Genomic DNA, 19,528 nt, shown 5'->3' with positions numbered 1-19,528 from the left:
GTACCTTAAAATTTGCTCTGATACAGGCTTGTGAAATTTTGATGGTAAGTCCAGTTTTGGCTTTACTGTAAAGCACTGGATATCTGTGTTGTATGTTAAGAATTAAGAATTAGTGATGTATAATTAAAGTTATGCAACTAGAATACCTAATTTATCACACACACACACACATACACACACACACGCACATACAGAAGGTAAATAATCACCATATGGAAAGGAAGTAGTCTGCCGGCCACTCCCCCACCCCGTGCAATTTCCATTCTAATCTATAGTTCTGGGGATTCTTCTTGATGCATAACTCATGTATGATCCAAACTCAAACCTCTTTAGCTTTCTTCATGATCAGCCAAATTGGCTAAATCTCACATCATCTTGGCTTAGATACAATATGTAACAATAAGAGAACGTAGGTAAGGCAAGAACCCCATAAATTGTTGAGATTCTTATTACAGATACAGATTAAAAGAGTTGGAAGGGACACTGCAGGTCATCTAATCCAACCCCCACACCCAGCAGACCCTACACCATTTTTGACAAATGGCAGTCGAGTCTCTTCTTGAAAGCTTCCAGTGACGAAGCTCCCACAACTTCTGAAGGCAAGCTGTTCCGTTAATTGATTGGTCTCACTGCCAGAAAATTTCTCCTTATTTCCAGGTTGAATGTCTCCTTGTTTAGTTTCCATCTATTATTCCTTATTTGGCCTTTAGGTGCTTTGGAAAATAGCTTGACCCCCCTCCTCTCTGTGGCAGCCCTTCAAATATTGAAACAAATATTGAACAAAGTTCAAAAGTGTCAATACTCTTTCTAATCTGCCTCTTCATAGACCAACTTTATTTCTGTAGAGTATCACGCAGAATACCGCGGATTCCGATCTTTGTAGATACATACTTTAGTCCTTCTTATAAAATCAATGATCTTCCTAAATTCATTTTAGCAGGAGGCAGCAATCAAGGCCATCAAAACTTTTAAAGGATACATTGACCATGAGAATTTTTAATATCTTCACCAGGAGGTGATGTAGTCTTCATTTTTTCTGCATTAGGAAACTGTGTTAATAATCTTGCTTCAAAATCTTCACGGCGTTCATATTCTTTTCCTCGATAAATAAAAACTTTGCTCTATAAACAGATATATAATATGTTTTAATTTTTGACAGATTCCATTTACATATGTACAAGTGCAATAATTTCTGGTTGAGAATATCTTTGATTGCTTCCACATTCTGAAAGTACACATTTCTAGAAACCAACAGAAAATAAAATTCAATAGTTTTTTTTTAAAAAAGTGATCCCGAAATAAGAATATGCTTACATTTCCACATATTTAGTTAACATTTATCAATTTTTTATTCTGATATATGTTTTTGAATTAAATAAGTACATTATAGTTTTCAGTGAATGGAATGGAAAATTATTTGTGAAATGAGGTTCTTTTATGATTATGACCATTTTATGCTGGTTAGTTAAATTCCCTTAAAAGTTTAAGTACTCTTTATAGATTAAATCTGGATTTACAGGAACAAAAATTATTGACATCTACCAAACTTGTCAATTACAGACTCAACAAAAACAATGTTCCCAAAGATTTTACTGGCTTTACTCTAATAATTATGTTCTTTGGATTGAACTCTTATGTGCATTTTTATTGCTACTATATAAGGATCAAAGTCTTTAGAACCCAAAATGAATAAATATAAAAGTAGGAGATTTAAAAAAAGGGGGGGGCATAGAGCTATTATTAAGCATTCTTTTGTGACTACTAAGCCCTACATTTTTTAGCTCCTCACAACAAACACAAGAGTGCTATTGTCTAATTAAGAAAGCTAACAAGCTTTGATTAGGGCGCGGTGACTGGAGTTGTGGGAGCGGCTGTTGGGTAAGGGCATGTGGGGTGCATGGGGCAGGTTCCCCCTCCCTTTCACCTCCTCTGGCCTCACCTCCTCACCTCATGTTTTTTGCATAGCAAGCAACCAGAGGAAATGGCGGGGACCGGCTGCGCATGTGTTTAAATATTTTGGAGCACGGTTTATTGTCAGGAGAGGGTTTATTTTAGCACATGCGCTCAAAAGTCTAATTGGGCTTATTATCCAAGGAGGGTCTTATTTTGGGGAAAACAGGGTATTATATTTCTACTTTTTAAAAAAAGAAATAATGCACTTGAACATGTGAAAACTGCTCTGTTTCATTTCTTAGGATAGCACTGTTATTTCACATTCTACGCCTTATTCAAATTCAAATATTTTGGATAGCTTTGCTACTTCCCAAGTGATTCCTCGTGGTTTTCCACAAGGCCACATTTAGTTATTCAACGTTGTTAGCATTTATCTCTATAACTGTGAAACCAGCAAGGAAATACGAGTCATTTTCTGGCAATATTTTTTAGTAAAACACAGGTAGACTTCACGATTCACTTGGTTTTTCATCCAGCGTTCAACCATGGGAAATAAAACATTGGTGAATGACTTACTCAGCCTATAGAAACTGGGGTGGGAGCATAGAGTTAAATTCTAGAGCACCAGAAAATGTCTGAAAATGTATCAAAATATTAGCCAAAATTTAAGAAAAAAAACAAAACGAGTATTCATTATTGTACCATGACCACCCACTGTATCTTCCACTCTATTTTATTCTCAATAAAATGGATTTATGAACATTTGGAATACTGTCTTTCATTCAAAGTGTATAGAATACATAATGTGTTTTTCTGGCCTGCAGCAAAATCAAAGTAGAGATTTTTTTTTTTTTACTTACCCGTAAAAATGTTGGAAATCCTTGTCCATAATAACCAACTGCAAAGTAATCTGGCTTAGGTCTTATTACTTTCACAATATTTTCATAGAACTGTGCTTGTTTTTTCTGTGTTAAGAAAACATAATTTTTAGAACATTCTTTTTCTGGAGATTGTATTTTCTTTTTCTTTATAAACTTTCCCAATCACAGCTACTTACAAATAAAAAACATTTAATGCATTTCACCCTAGTTCTATAGGACGCTATGTTAAAAAGGTAAGTTACTTTGTATGCAAAATCTAACTGATAAATGGAAAAGAAAAGACCAATTTCTCTTAATTTGCTTTATTTATGAACTATACTGAAAGTTTTTTGCAAATATATCAGCTAGTAGTCAAGGGGACTACTCTGATGGTAAAATAGAAAGAATTACTTACAGCTTTTATAGCTGAATCAGATGGAACCAATATACAATAGTATCTTTCCAAAAGGGCAGACTTTAACGAGAAGATAAATGAAACTACTATTGGAAGTACTTCTTCCACCTCAGTATACTACTGTAAGCTCTTGATTGATCCAGGAAAGAGTAACAAACTAATGCTCAACTCTTAATAATCTAATGCTCTACTCTGGCACTACTACTAAGAGTAGTATCCCTTAGTCATAATACTGCTTTTCTTTTCTAATATATCTTTTCTAATATCCAATTCTACTATGTTCAAGCATATTCTTCCCTTATACCCCATTCTTAGATGTGAAACATGTCTACTTCCTCTACAGAAAGATTGAAGCTACAAGAATTGATTGGAAAGTTCTGCATCAAGAGGCCTGAAAGCATTACGTATATACATTTCTCATTTATGATACACTTAATCCAGCATGTAATACTGTTTCACCACTTCATAGGTTGCTTGTCAATAGTTTGTTCCACTGTAAGATGTTGACTGCCTTGATCTCAAAGGATTCTAGAGATTATTTTTTACACATGCATATATATGGGCAACTGTCATGGGATGAATTAGAAACTTTTAATTTAAACTCACTGACATCAAATGGATATCCCACCTTCTTCGTCTTCTTTTTAGTGAGAAGAGCAGTATATGGGTGTATGTGCAGTGTTTATGTCTGTGTGTATGCTATATTAGTCAAGCCCAACAGGATTAATGACATACGATTCGGGGATTTTGTATTTTGAATAAAAATAGATGAGCTTTACTTTTCATCAGGCTTAACCCTGGGATAGCCAAAGTATTTTGCATCTTTAGACTATAATTATGTTAGGTATAAATTTCTCGTTCTAGTTTGCTGCTTGATTCAATTCAGATATCATAATATTCTTTTACATCAAATTATACTTTGCAGTATGTAGAAACATTACAAGAGAAGAGGAGGTACTTGAATGTATATCATCACTTATTATGCACAAGGAACAAGAGACCATAATTACATACCCAGCTGAAAATATATGCAAAGAAATTTGCTAAAACTTTCAGTGCACAAAGTTTCACAAGCTAATTGTTTAGTAATAAACATTTCAGTATAACTCTGTTGTAAACTCTGCTCTAAAAACAAGCACAGACCACTACTGAAATTAGTCGTCACTTAACAACTCACATGGTCCTTGCTTAACAACAGCAACCGGGACCGTCAGAATTGCTACTGCTAAGTGATATGATCATGTGACACTGAATTTTTAGCAACAGAAATTACAATTCCGATTACCGTCCAAGGACTACCTAAAATCTAAAATCAATAGCAAATATTGATGTTAAAAAGGCATACTTCTATTCAAATGTGTTACTTTTAATACGTTGTGAAATACGCTCCATTCAGATATCAGCATAGTCCTATGTGAATTTGCTTTGTAATTAATACTGAGATACTTATGTTAAGTATCATGATTAGAGTCATTTACAGTGAATTAAAGACAAACCTACCAGTACGTCACTAAGTTGTTCGTAATCAAACATTTCATTTTCATATTGCTCTGAAAGCTCTTTGCCCAAGACAATGGCTTCTTCCCACATCTGTTAAAAATATAATTAAATTTTAATTACGTTGAAAAACATCCTTTAAAATTTTCAGTATTTAAAACTAAAACTCAGTTAATATTTATTCATCAACAGCAATAACAATTTCAACTTTATTCTGCTTACTGAAAGATTCTAGTTAGTGATTCAAGATGGCTAATCAGAAAGATAAACATAAAGATTAAATAATATAAAGACACTTAAATAATGTAAGTATTAACCAATTCAGATGAAACCATCCTGGATAGAGAGAAACATTGTGATTAATTTCATAAATGTAGAAGAAGTACGGAGCTCAGCTATCCTACACTACATTCCAGTGTGGAAGAAGTATAGAAAGTGACTTTTTTTACAAAAACCTATGACTACATTGATGTAATTGTAAGGAAGTTTTAAGCATGTGTATAAATCTTACAAAGTGTCATTATAACCTAGGGTTGCAGAGATTAGGAAAAATGTATTCCTACAAAGCAACAAAAATTACCCAAGAATATTGACAGGAAAAAAACCAGATCTATGGGCATGGAAACCACAAGTTGCCAAAATAGTAGAAAACTATGAAAAGCCCAGAGAAATGACAGGATATATGCACAACACCCACCCACACCCACCCACCCACCCACCCACCTCCACGGGGGAGGGGGGGAGGGAGATTAAACATATGTCATTATACGATATTAAAAGACTAGCTTCTACTATCTGATGAAGATTCCATAACAATCAACATGGTCACCCCAGAGTAGTTGTTGAGAATACAATCTGATTATCATAAATGTCTCTAGAAACGGAAATCTATTTTTTAAGGTCAATAATGTCCAATCTCAGCTGTTCCTAAGATTTCTTGCTTTAGAAAAAAAAACACCTTTATGGTATGACAAATTTCCAGAAGAATGAGCTACCCTAAGAGAGATAGTCAGTAAATAACGGCATTTTCCCATCTAAATTTTAAATAAGCAAAAGTTATCTTAAAAAGGCACAAGTGAATAAAGCTGCAGATTCTTTAAAAATGACTCCTTTGAACAAGGAAATTGCAACTTTTGAAAATGAAAGTATAGATCTTGAGATGGACCAGGGGTTCAGAATGTTGGTACTCTTCTTGTTGAGAAAGAATCAAATTCTAAAAGAAAACCTCTTTTTAAGGTTAACCATTTAAAATTCAATTGAAGCAGGATTTTTTTGTTTTCTTTTGCTTTTGTCTTGTCTCCTGGCCAAGTCCATGTAATTTTTTTTGCAAAAATTGTCAGAAGTCGTTTGCAATTGCCTCCTTCCTAAACTGAGAATGGTCTGCTCTAAAGTCACTCAGCTCTCTAATCTATAATCTCTAGTCTATAATCCATGGTGTCATGCTTCTTAAACTTGTATCTTTATCCATAAAAGAATATATGAACCTTGTATAGGTTCAACCTTTCACCCTCTACAGTACTGAATATCCAGGGTAGGGGATAATACATCTATATGCCACAACAACCTGAATGAAGTGTTTATCTTAGTGAAGATATGACAGGGAAACTCATACCATAGTTTAATATGAACTAGTACTATGTACAGTATGTGAGAGTCAGCTTGGACTAGTGGTTAAGGGACCAGGTTACAAATCAGAACACTGTGAATTTTAGTCTTGTCTTAGACATGAAGGCTTTGGGCCAGTCACTCTCTCTCAGCCCGGCTCACCTCACAGGATTGTTGTTGTCAGGAAAATAGGAGGAGGAAAGACTAGATATGTTCACCACCTTGAGTTATTTATAAAAATAAAGGTAGGATATAAACCAATAAAAAAATAAAGCTCATGTCATTTCAATTATGGATTTCTATCCTGTCTTTCACTACAAGACAATCAAATCGATAAGGAAATAGCACTTTGTTAACTAATAGCGCCTCCAGTCAAAGCAGATAACTAAGTAGAAAAGGAAAAATTAAAAGGAATATTTGAAAAGGTTCATTTGAGTCAGTCTGAAGGTAAATTAGTGAGGAAGAGCAATTGTATTAATGAAAAAAAAAGGGATGGTAGAGACTAAAAACTTATCAAATATCTGAAATAAGGAAAGTGTTAGCAAAATCTGTGAAGAAACTATTATAATTTGCACATTTATACTGGCAAAGCATTGGGCTACTACTTGCATGTATCCCTAATTAAAGTAAAAGAGCTACATAATTTATTCTGAAAAGATCAGACATCAATGAAATTCTTTTTAAAAATAGCAGGAAATCAGAAGAATATATTTAAAAGATCCAACGTTCACTCGGCTATGTTATTTCTTTGGTGTAAAGTTTACTTTCATCAAATTTAAATGCAAGTTGGTACCTCCATGGTTTCCTTTAAAAGTACATGCATATCCTACTGACAAGAGTGGGGAAGAGTGGCTAATTCAGTATTTCAGGTGATTCCCTGCTGAGACCTAGATGAAAATTACCTTTTTTAAAACTATGAGTGGCTTTGGTGAAATCCTCTGCACCTGGGTTAAAGGAATTGCTTTTGTCTTCATGATTAATGTAAATAACAGTGGTCTACAAGTAACATTAAATGCATTCTCAATAACATTTTATTTTAGTTTGCTTCATAGTTTCTTTAGACTGTCTTCCCTCCCACCTTTTCCATTTCCTTTTGTTCTGTATTCATTTTCTTAACCATCCTTTCTTTTATTTGCAGCATACCCATCTTGAAAAGTGGCCATTTTAGCTTATGTTTTATAAGCATGAAGAAAAATAAATATGTAGTGTTTTATTCCAAAATTGTTTATCTAATGATTAGAAGTAATAATGTTAAAATGGATAGACAAATTGCTCTTCTACAGTATACTTGTAATCATCAGTAAAGTACAAGATGTACTTCAGTTGATAATTAGAGAATATCGCAGTGGCTTCCTAATCAACAGAAGTGAAATATGGAATGATGAGCACTCTTAGGACGTCACTTTTCTAAATATAAGTCTATTTTATCTTTCTCTTATTATCAGTATTTAGATGGAAGATTCCCAAAGGTGCTACCCAAACGTGTATATTTCAGTAGTTGAATGTCCTTGATCACTGCACTGATGACAACCTTAGGAAACTAGTGCTGTGTTTTCGTTATTTCATTCCCTACTGAGAAGCTAGATACTTTCTCATCTTATTTATTTCTGTCCTCTACAAACAAGGTATTCAGAAATTTCCTTCACTTATTTCTTATAAACAGGCATAAATGCTTCATGGGGTATCATTTAGATCTTTACACAAACTTACACTGAAATTTTCTTTAGCTTTACGTGCATGAACTATGGGAACAATGTATTTGAAATGCTTCAAAGAAAATGTTCTGATAACTCTGAAACTAGCATTGCCAATTTGAATTTTATCAGGAACTGTTTTATCAAATATAAATATATATTTGCTGGTTTTGTTGTATTCGGGTCTTTTCCCGTGTAAGGTTGAGATTGTCTTAAAATTTTAAGCCCACAGCTTGAAGATGGCAGGTGAGATCCTGCCGAAACGTTGCAAAGACAATCTCAACCTTACACGGGAAAAGACCCGAATACAACAAAACCAGCATACCTACACCCGTGAAAATCTACGAAAACAAATATATATATATGTATATGTATATGTATTTGTGTTACAACCCCTGGTATGCCCAAATATGGGAGGAAGCTAAATAGCTTGAAATGGATCTATACTAGTCTCCCTTTATTTATTTATCAGCACAAATACAACATATATATATATATATATATATATATATATATATATATATATATATATGTATATGTATATGTATATGTATATGTATATGTATATGTATATGTATATGTATATGTATATGTATATGTATATGTATATGTATATGTATATGTATATGTATATGTATATGTATATGTTGTATATGTATATGTATGTATGTATGTATACACACACACACACACACTTTATAGCGCTAATAATATCCTCCTGTCTTTTCTTTGATTTACTTCTTTTGCTTCTGATTTCCTATATATTTGCAGTATATACAGCCATAATATATGCAGTTATCATTTGAAAGATAGATAAGGATCCTTGAGAAAAAGTGAAGCACTCAAGAAATAATGTTATCTGAAACTTAATTTCATTAAACACATTTACAGTCAAATGTCAAATGTAATCTGGTTACTGAATTAATCTGTTTCCTGATTTATACTGACTCACAAGCTAACCCAAAGGATCAGGTTTGCAGATCACAGGAAGTCACACAAACACACACAAAAGCCAAATAAAGTTAAAATTGACAAAGGTCACATGCTACGAAAATATAGAGAATAACATGATTGGAAGGGAACTTGGCTATCTTTTAGTCCAACCCCCTGCTTGAGTAGGACACTTATACTATTCCAGACAAATGATTGTACAATCTCTTCTACAAACCTCCAGTGATGGAGCACCCACAATTTCTGAAGAAATGTCATTCCACAGATTAATTATTCTCACTGTAAAGAAATTTCTAGGTTGAATCTCTCTTTAATAATCTTCCACCAGTTACGTCCTTCCCTCAGATCCTTGGGAGAATAGGTTGACCTCATCTTTTCTTTGAGGGCTCCTCAAGTACTGGAATATTGCTACTATATCATCCCTACTTCTCTTCATTAGACATACCTATTTCCCTCAATCCTTTTTTGCTTGGTTTATCTTGAGTTCTCCTATAATATTTGTTGCTCTTCTTTGCACTATTTTATGTTCTTGGCATCTTTTTTGTATTGTGGCAACTAGCACTGGACAGTACATTCCAAGTGTGGTTTCACTAGTGCAGTTTAAAGTGGGACTATCAATTTTTTGTGATCTTGATTCCATCTTTCTGTTGATTCAGCCTAGGACTGCATTGGCTTCTTTTTGGCAGATACAGCACACTGATGGTTTATATTTAAGTGATGGTCCTCTAGGACACCTGGATCCCTCTGTTGAGTCAGGTACCACTATTCTATACATGTGCATTTGTTTTTTCTTGCCTAAGTGTTAGGCCTTCCTTTTCTTATCACTTAACTGAATTTTGATGGGTAGGGCTCAGTGTTCAAGTCTGTCAAGATCTTTTTGAATCTTGAGTTGATCTTCCAAAATGCTAGCTATTCCTCCTAGCTTGGTGTTGTCTGCAAGTTTGATGAGTTCTCATTCTACCCCCTCATGTAGATCATTTATGAAAATGTTGAAGACCACTGAGTCTAAGACAGAACCTTGAAGTACTCCATTATATGCTTCCCTTCATCTAAATCAGGAGTGTCAAACTCACGGCCTGCGGGCTGGATGCATCACACGCTGGCCACTCCCACCCCCGGTTTAGCAAAGGGAAAGTCACGATACGTCGCGTGACAATGAGATGCCACGCGTTTGACACCCTTGCTTTAGATGTAGTTTTGTTGAGGAATACACACTGAGTATGATTGATCAGACAACTATTAATCCATCTGTTGGTTGTACTGTCCACCTCACATTGTGAATCATGTTCTGATTCCATTTTGCTGAATAAAACACATGCAAGTATGAAGACAACCCATGAAGGATTAAAATATATCCCAGATGATATATTGTAGACCAGATGCTGTTCTTAGAATACTAATTATTGGCTATGGTGTTGTAGATTTGGGCTGTTATACTTCTGTAATATATGGGGATTGAAGAATAATTGGTGTAAGCATATCTCTTACTGCACAAAAAAATCAGCTCAGCTTAATAATCATGGTGCCATGGATACAAAATGCTTTGTTGAAATCAAGATGCAGCTACTACATTTTCATATTCTACTAAGTAAATTACCCAATCAAAAATGAGATTAGGTTACTCTGGCAAGGCTTATTCTTGGCAAATTCATACTGACTTCTAGTAGCTATCATATTGTTTCCAAGATGCTTACAAATATATCTCTTTATGATCTGTTGCAGAATCTTCCCAAGAATGTCACACTGAAGGGTCCTGGGTCTTTATTTTTTTCTTCCTGAAGGTATGAATAACGCCCCCTCCCCTTTCATTGTTTGGTACTTCACCCTCTCACTATATTTATCACAGATATGAAATAAATGTTCAACCAAAGAATCAGTTATTTGCTTCAGAACCCTAGAATACAATCATATGGTCAACTACCGGTAATTCAAAGTAAACAGACATTTCTTTACCATATTTCTGTCATCCTCCTTCATTCTACTCTTTATTATTATTTGTGGAACAATTACTCTCCTGAAACTGAATGTAAGATGGAAATTGAATAGTTCTGCCTTTCCTTTTCTTTTATTTGTGATCAGTTCTTAACAGGGTCGCCCCCCCCCCCCCCGCAACTTCAGCTCATTTTGAACCTTAACTTTTCTGAAACAATCTTTGCAGTATATACAGGCACTCTTCCTTGGTGACCAATCATTTTTCCACTTGTTATATGCATCCTTATTTTCAAAGAACTGTACATTCATGTTGACAGAGGGCAATCTACATTTTAGTAGCTTCTTCCCAGTATGCAGTAAATATTATTATCACTTCAGACAGGGTTGTGAAACCGAGAAGCTGATTTCAAGCCTTGAGCCTAATCAAGCTATGACAAACTGAATGTGTGAGATTTCTTCTAAAATCATATCTGAGACTCTGACAATATCCTTCTCCTTTGCAAAAAACGTGGTTCAGGGCTTCCACTGCCAATCAACACAATTTTCTTTATAAAAGCGTCTATCCTTTGGCCAAGCATAATTTATCAGTTTTATCAGATATTGTCCAATGGTCCATCATCCTGAAAACAGAAACAATGATCCTAAAAACCACATTCTTACCCAATTTTCATGCTCAATCAAAGTACTCTTCTTTTCTTTTCTGTTCCTTTTCTATGAATGGAAAGGATGCATAAAAATATTCTTTCATTTTTGGTTCGGAAACCAACCCACAAGCTCGGAGAACGAACCTTCACCCTCACAATCTAAATAATCTAAGTTACAAATGATACAAGCATGATTCACTGTCTTTAGTGATAGTAAATTTGTCTCATATCTGTTGCTTCTGGGTCTAATCTATTAGTCCTGCTCTTTTGTTTATTTTCTTTACAGAGTATTGCTTCCTATCAATTCTTATGTGGACAAGATTTGATAAAACTGTCATTGGCTGAGGAGTAGCCAGTCATCGTTCTAATTCTCTGACCTTTTTTCAGGAATATTTAAAGGCTTGTAGTGGCAGCAGTCAATGCCAAATTACTCTCAATTAGGAAGTTGAACAAGCCAGAAGCTTTACAGTCATGACTGCAGAGTCTTGTTCACCCATATTAACTGTTTTTTTAAAGTAGCAACCACTGAAGATTCTATTTTATTTCTTATTGTTCCCATCTTGGGCTTTTTGATAGTGTTACTGTTCACTTAGAGAGAAATTTCATTAGGAACTTGCCCACTGACTTCACTAAGAAACTCCTGTTTGTTTCCCATTTGTTTGCTTCTTCCTGTGCCAAAATTCATGTTTGAAGCCTTCCTAAATCTAACAATAACCCTAAGTAAGCTTAAAATGATTAATGATGTCAACAGTGAGGGGCAAAAGGGCTGGAAATAGAAATGATGAAGGTGAGGGTGCAGGGAAAAATAATTTCTCACCTGCTGGCATAAAGCAAAACCAGTGATTTTGTTTTGTTTTTCCAAAAAGTAAATTAATATATAAATGAATATCTCACTGATACAAGTGTACACTATAGGTTGGAACTGGGATTTAAAATAATTTTAATTCAGTACTTTATTCAAAAATGTATTGAAATTATATTTTTCTTTTGGTGAACTAAGAAATGAGATGTACATTCAGTTTCTTTTTGCTTGCCTATTATTTTTTTATCCATTCAACATTTTCTTTTTCATTAATTTGAACAGAAATTGTGAATACTTTGCTCATACGTGTGAACAAATCTAGCTGTTGAAACATGTTATAGAATATCTGTATTTATTTAAAAAGGAATTTGAAATTGTATTACCTATTATGAAAGAGCACTAGAATTCTAAAACATGTTATCAGCTGTATTGAATGATTATTGCAAGATGTATAATCAACTATTAAAAAATCCCACATGAAAACAAACTTAAAAATAATAATAATAATAATAATAATATATATGTCAAATGAGGTGGTGCAATTTATCATAATCATTCAGAAATTAAACTTTACCATTTGTAAAATTATTTTTGTCTCAATTATTTTTAAATTCAAGAAATATTTCCTAAGACATAAGCTAGGTGGTCAGTAGCAATCTTTAAAATACTTTTCTAATGTCGCCTAGCCTTTATTTAAGGAAAGGTTTAACGAGATATATAGGTAGTTGTTGACTGGTTGCTTAGTGATGGTATGAAGTTATGGCAGAACATCCAAGTTTCTTATGTCCCGATTCCAAAGCTACAGCTCCTGCAGTCATTCACCCTTATGACTGACTATAGGCTGCTACAGCATCCCCCCCTCCCATCTCCCTCCATTTCTTCCCACAGGTCCCCCCAGGCCTTGGGATGGTTTCCTACTCTAATGGACTCCATATTCTACTCCTCACTTACCTTTTGAATATCTGCAGAACTTCATTTAGAGAAGAAAGAGAGGCTGCTCTGTTCATGGCCTGTGTGGTACGATCCTAGATGCGACCACCATTTTCTGAGTATCCACAATTCAATGTGCCCAGTGTCATAAATGGCAGCTACTTTGGGATTGCCCCACAAGGCTCAGGAATGGAGCAGTCTCTGGAGATCTTCAAAAGGTAAATGCACAATGAGTGATGTGAGGTGAGGAGGGTGTGGGGCCTGGTGGGATAGGAAGAAAGCCTAAGACCTGAGGGACTCTGAGGGACAGGAAGCAGACCACAAGGTACCTCACTGGGAGGGAAGGATCTGTTCTATGCCTCCCAGGGCCCCCGAGGCACCCCATACTCTGCTTAATGATCCACACATTTCTTTAATGACCACATGTGATAGAGCACGGATGGGTGGGTGTCATAGTGAGGTGATCACATGGGCATTTCCAACTGTAATGATTACTTCTGACAGTAATGAACAAGTCCACTGCGGTTGTTGGTCAAGGACTATCTGTACATTCACGATCACTTCCCATTAAGCTCATGCGTTGAAGGAGCCCATATATTATAATTATACATCGTTAACTAAATTTCAGGATAGAGGGAGTAAGTCTTGTCTATAAAATTGGAAACACAAACTATTTTTGGCACATATTAAATACAATAGTTTGCAATTATTGTCAGTTTGTCCAAAAGTATATTCAAACTTCTCACTGCGAAGAGCCAGACAAAGAAAGTTCAAAGTTTCAGATATAAAATTCAAGGACAATGAAAGAGCAATAACATTTGTTACATAAATGCTAATGACTAAGTAAAAAAAAATGCTGATCTTTTAAAATGCAAAAGGAAGGAAGCAAAGTAAACACCTAGCAGAGCTCATACTAGCTGCCTTCTACTCCCTTTTTCCATTTATTACTACACTATACACAGTTAGGGCCCAAATAAAACATGAAGTTGTTTGATAAAACAATGTTCTTGCAAACTGTGAATTCCTCATTTTGTAAAGGTCAGCACAGGTTAAGGCATTGTAAACAGATACTTTACCTGCTGTTGATAAACAGCTCATTAATACTATAGCAGTAGAAATGCACAAATCAGTTTGCCAAGACAATCTCAATCCTACACGGGAAAAGACCCAAATACAACAAAACCAACATACCTACACCCGTGAAAATCTACGAAAACAAATACACACACACACACACACACACACACACACACGTATATACACGTACACGTATTTTTTGCAGCATATTTAATGACTTTAATGGCTCAAGCCATTAAAGTCATTAAATATGCTGCAAAAAATTCCAGCTTTCTAATTCAGCTTGTTTCACTATCTGAAAATTCATCTTTAAAAGCTGTCCCTGTTATTTCTTTTTAGAGATAACTACATAGAACAGATTGGATACTTTTTTGCTAACCCCCCAAGCCTATCATTAATTATTATTTATCACATTTGTACTTCATTTTTCTTTTAAGCCTTACAGGAAAGACAGCGTATGAATGTGTTGAATTAAATTTCTTATATTATAATACTTAACACAAAGTAACTCACTGAAAATACATATTTTCTCTACTGGGAAGAAAAATGACTTCTAGAATCCAAAGTGTTCAATAACATCTGGCCCATCTTTAGGTTAAAAGAACTGATACTGGAGGGAGGTACATCTATCTCCATTATTATTTTTTTGTCAAAATGATCCTGCAGACAACTTGCACTTGTTCTCAATAATATTTGCTGGTCCAATTATGCAATTTCAGGCTGAATGTTATAGTTTTATATTCAGATATACAAAACGGCTCAACATCCAAAATTGTTTTGCTACACTGCCTGGAAGCACTGCAATTTTGAGATGCTTAAGCCTTTCCTTGCCTGAGCAACAGCCAGCTATCCTTCCTGTTGTTGTCACCGGTGGGTGACTTAATGATGAGCTAACAGAAAGAAATCTGCTTCCAAGGTGACTGCACAGTGATAGCTGCAGGGGGCAAAGCATTCAAACCAGCTTCTCACCCCATGAAGACAAAACAGGTTTTGGATCTCCACTATTTCAGGGGTTGTTGTCACTAGCCTGAGGATATACATTCTCTCTGGAAAAGTCAGAAGAATAAATATAGGTAGTCTTCAGCATACATGTGATAACCCGGGGCTGGGAATGGAAACAACACAGCCAGAATGAAGGTTTAACTCCCTTTTATTGTTCCAACTTTCCCCCCAAAGTCCCACTGTTCATTGGAAGTCCAGGAGCCAACCTCTAAACACACACCTCCAATAGGTCCTGATTACTATTAGTCCTGTTAGCTATTAGTAGAGGAGGAGGAGCAGTTCTGAGAGCAACCACAGTTCAAGGAATTTGGTTTCAAAGAGCCCTTGTCACAGGAAGAATTCCCTGGGAACACAGGACCACCCGGAGTATAACTGTGTCACTGTAACCGTGCATGTAGCCAGGTCAGGCAAACAAGGTCAACACAGCAAAGTATCCAGACGTCAGTAACAGCATCTGAGACTGGAAAAAGCAACGCTTGTTCCTGACAAATGTCCCTCCCAACGGAGATTCCCTAAATCTCATTCCTCAGGTAAGTCTTGTTATGAGAAGCAGGGCACCCTCCTCCCAAGTTGTCAGGTGGTCCTGCGCTAATCCCGCCTCCTCTCTATTCTTCATGATTAGTGGGGAGGTAATTGCTTGCCACCGAAGCTCTGTCGCTCCTCTGTTCAACTGCTTTCCCTGTCCTCCCCCTTCGCCTGCTCCTCCTTCGCCCCATCTCCCTCGTTGACAACCCTTCCCAGGCCAGAGGAATCAGGAACTGCCTTGTCCTTCTCATCTGGTCGTTCCTCCATTGGCCCCAGCTCCATCCTCAGACTCAAGGCTCCAACAGGGCCATGACAATACACCCATTTGTTTAGCAACTACTCAAAATTACAATGGCACTGAAAAAGGAGACTTAGGACCAGCCCTTGCATTTATAACCATTATCTTCAAGATCATGTGATCAAAATTCAGAAGACCAGCATGTATTTAGGATGGTTGCAGCATCCCATGATCATATGATCGTCAATGGAGAAAGCTGGATTCGCTTAACAACTGAATGATTCACTTAACAACTGTGCTGACTTGCTTAAAAACTGTGGCACAAAAAAAAATCAAAGTTTCATTTTTTTTTCATCACAAGCACAAAACCTAGAAGTGGTTTCCAAATGAAAACAAATTTAAATATGTCTTTTTCTTTGAATAAAGCAATCGATTTAACCATCTCTATTTTAATTTTGGTTTTACTGATTAGATTAGGTTCGTTGTTATAGAAATGGCCAGTATAGATAGTACTCAACTTACAAAAAATCATTTAATGACCATTCAAAGTTACAGCAGCACTGGAAAAAGGGACTTGCGATCATTTTTCACAGTTATGACATTTGCAGCATCCCCATGATCATGTGGTCAAAATTCAGCTGCTTGGCAACTGACTCATCCTTATGACAGTTGCTATACTCCAAGGTCATGTGATCACCTTTTGCAACCTTTTGACAAGCAAAGTCAATGAGGAAGCCAGATTCACTTAACAGCCAGGTTACTAACTCATCAACTGCAGTGATTCATTTAACAACTGAGCCAAGAAAGATGATAAAATGTGGCAAGACTCACTTAACAAATGTCTCACTTAACAACAGGAAAGTTGGGCTCAACTGGGTTAGTAAGTCAAAGACAGCATGTATGCATTACTATGCAAAAGTAAAACATTGAGGCTGCAATGTTATTATCGTCTACTATACGAAAAATATTCGGATGTCCATGCCTTTTTTTTTTCTTTTTTCCCTTCTATCCCACACGTTTTCCCCTTTTCTTTTTCCTCTGATAGTTTCCCTTTATTTTCATTTTCCTCTGTATTTTATATTCAGATAAACTAATAAAAATTTGAAGCCTGAAAAACAACTGTGGCAAAAATGTGTTGTAAAATCAGGTGTAATTCTCTCAATAGCTGTCTTGCTTAGCAACAGAAATCCTAATCCAATTGTGGACATAAATTGAGGACAACTTGTATGTGCCAATATCTTTTATGAATGAAGGCGAATATATGTGTCCCAGGATAATGATGCAGGATCCAATCTGGGTCAGTCACCAAGAATAGAGGCTTCGTCTTCTGAGTTTCCATTCTCGTCCTGGAGACCATCCTCACGAAAAAAATTTCTAGCAAAGTGTGAGTTTTCTCACTTAGCAACAATTCTTGAAAATAATCATACAATATATACTATTTTTATTTTTTTCACTCTGGAGAATCTAATATGCAACTGGGATAGAATGGTAAAAAGAAGAAGAAATTTACTCAGAAGAATTGGAAATATTTAGTTATTGTTCATCTTGTATTTTTTTAAAAAATTCATGTGCTGCTCATATAATATCTAATTCAGTTTCTAGTGTCTGTTTAAGGCAGGGAAGAGAGAAAGTCTTTCATATTCTCAAAACCCAAAATGAGCAATATCAAATAGCTGGTCATTTTTTAAATATATATTCTCAGCAAAGAGAAGCAACTCAAGGCTGGATATCTTATCACTTCAGCTCTTAAGGTTCAGAATCAGTAACAATAATTCACAGGATTCATTTTTGTAGTAAGCCCACATAGAGTCTCACAAAAGCAAGCTATTTTCTTTAGAGTTAAAACTTAGCTTCCTGAAAAGTCTTACGAACCTGCAGAGGTTATTCCCATAAATCTCCAATAACTATAACTGTTCCTGGCTAATTGGAAATGCCACTTTATTCTTCCTCATGTCTCGAATACTCTTCATAATTATTTGGAACGTACTATTATTCTGACACAGAGTTTGCAACTTTTGGCCAAAGTAATGTAACTTGGTTTCCCCCCCCCCCCTTATTACCTTGCCCTTGTCAAAATAATGGATAATTTCTTGATAGAGCTGATCTTTGAGTTGTCCTTGCGTTGCTGCCTGGTAGCCATCTCGTTGAGTAAGATGTGCTGCACATGGTTCTTCAGACCACTATGTCAAATGAAAGCCATGAAGAAATCCAACATTAATAAAGATTAATGTGTGTATAGTTTTATCCTGCTTTAAACAAAACCAAGAAATTTATTAATTAATTTATTTAACCATTTATTATTTAATAGCCACCATCTCACCAGGTATATAAATAATAAATTTATATATAATGCGATTCTGAGCAGTACGCACCTCGTGCAACAAACAGGTAAGACTGTGAAACCCACAAATATTTTTTAAACCTTTAAAAATCACACTAGCAGTAAATTCAATGGTCACTCAATACTCAGCTGCTCTGAAATTTGACAAATTTGCTACTCAACATATTTTGATGGGAATTTTTTCCCTACTACTTGTCATTTGTTTGGTACTCAGTGCGCAAGCTAGAGGTTGTTGGTAGCTTCCTTTTGACTCACTACCCTTTCCAGCCAAAACAAAACGTCACATGCTAGTCATGTGGTGTGTTTGGCACTTATTGTTTTTAGTACTCGTCATGCCTCCTGGAACAAATTATGAGTACTGAGATACCACCTACTAAAAGAGGTCAGGAGCTAAGTGAAAAGCTGTTTCATATAAAAATGCTTCACATTATTATTTATAGAATTGTTCTGTTGTAAATGAGCCTGCAGCACTGATCAGTTTTGAGTAAATAGAATAATGACACAAGAAAGGGAAAAAAATCAGCTATCATTTGGTATTTTAAGAGAAATGAATTTATATCAGAACAGGTTGAATTGTGATTGTATTATCAATCCTTGTTATCAAGAGGTAGAGGTCAAACACTGAGATTGTTAGAATGTGATTAGATCATACTTTAAATTATAAAGCATATTCATTTAGTTAGTTATTTTAAGTTAGTTATTTTAAGAAATTCACAAATGAGCATACAATTGAAAAGACTTCTAAGACATGGCAAAAAATTCAATCATTGATTACGGTTCCCAGATTTCGGCCAGTACTAAAACACATTATTTATAGACGTTCAAAATCAACATATGTAGAATGTAATTGCATGCCGAGGGATTTCAACACAGCGGCTGTTAAATGTTATGTGTTGGTCTTTTATCTTACATGGAAGAGGTGAATGAAGCTTTCCTGTGTCGTTGAATTAATACAGGACTAAAATTATAAAATCAAATACAGGGATTTTGCCAAATGTATAAAATAGAGCTTATATATCTTAAATAATTTTTAATGAAGCTGAATTGAATAAGTATTTATTCAAAAGTATTTATTAAAAGTATTTAAGCTAAAAGAGAATAATATTGATATTGAAGGTATGC

The 19,528-nt window shown here is 35.3% G+C and overlaps 1 protein-coding gene across 1 annotated transcript in view; it reads right to left on the bottom strand.

Annotated features, from left to right (window-relative positions):
- The window catches only part of DOCK1 (dedicator of cytokinesis 1), a 459,011-nt gene that overhangs the window by 53,980 nt on the left and 385,503 nt on the right, over nucleotides 1-19,528 (bottom strand). Inside the window, exons 38-42 of the mRNA XM_081954827.1 lie at nucleotides 18,126-18,245; nucleotides 4,669-4,758; nucleotides 2,754-2,858; nucleotides 980-1,121; nucleotides 5-83 (exon numbers count right to left, since the gene is read on the bottom strand). Coding sequence (XP_081810953.1) covers nucleotides 5-83; nucleotides 980-1,121; nucleotides 2,754-2,858; nucleotides 4,669-4,758; nucleotides 18,126-18,245 — 536 coding nt within the window. The remainder of the gene's footprint in view (nucleotides 1-4; nucleotides 84-979; nucleotides 1,122-2,753; nucleotides 2,859-4,668; nucleotides 4,759-18,125; nucleotides 18,246-19,528) is intronic.

This window comes from Natrix helvetica (assembly GCF_964273705.1).
Source record: "Natrix helvetica genome assembly, chromosome: 5".
NCBI lineage: Eukaryota > Metazoa > Chordata > Lepidosauria > Squamata > Natricidae > Natrix > Natrix helvetica.
The sequence above is the reverse complement of the archived record's forward strand: the minus strand, read 5'-3'. Positions and strand labels throughout refer to the sequence as shown.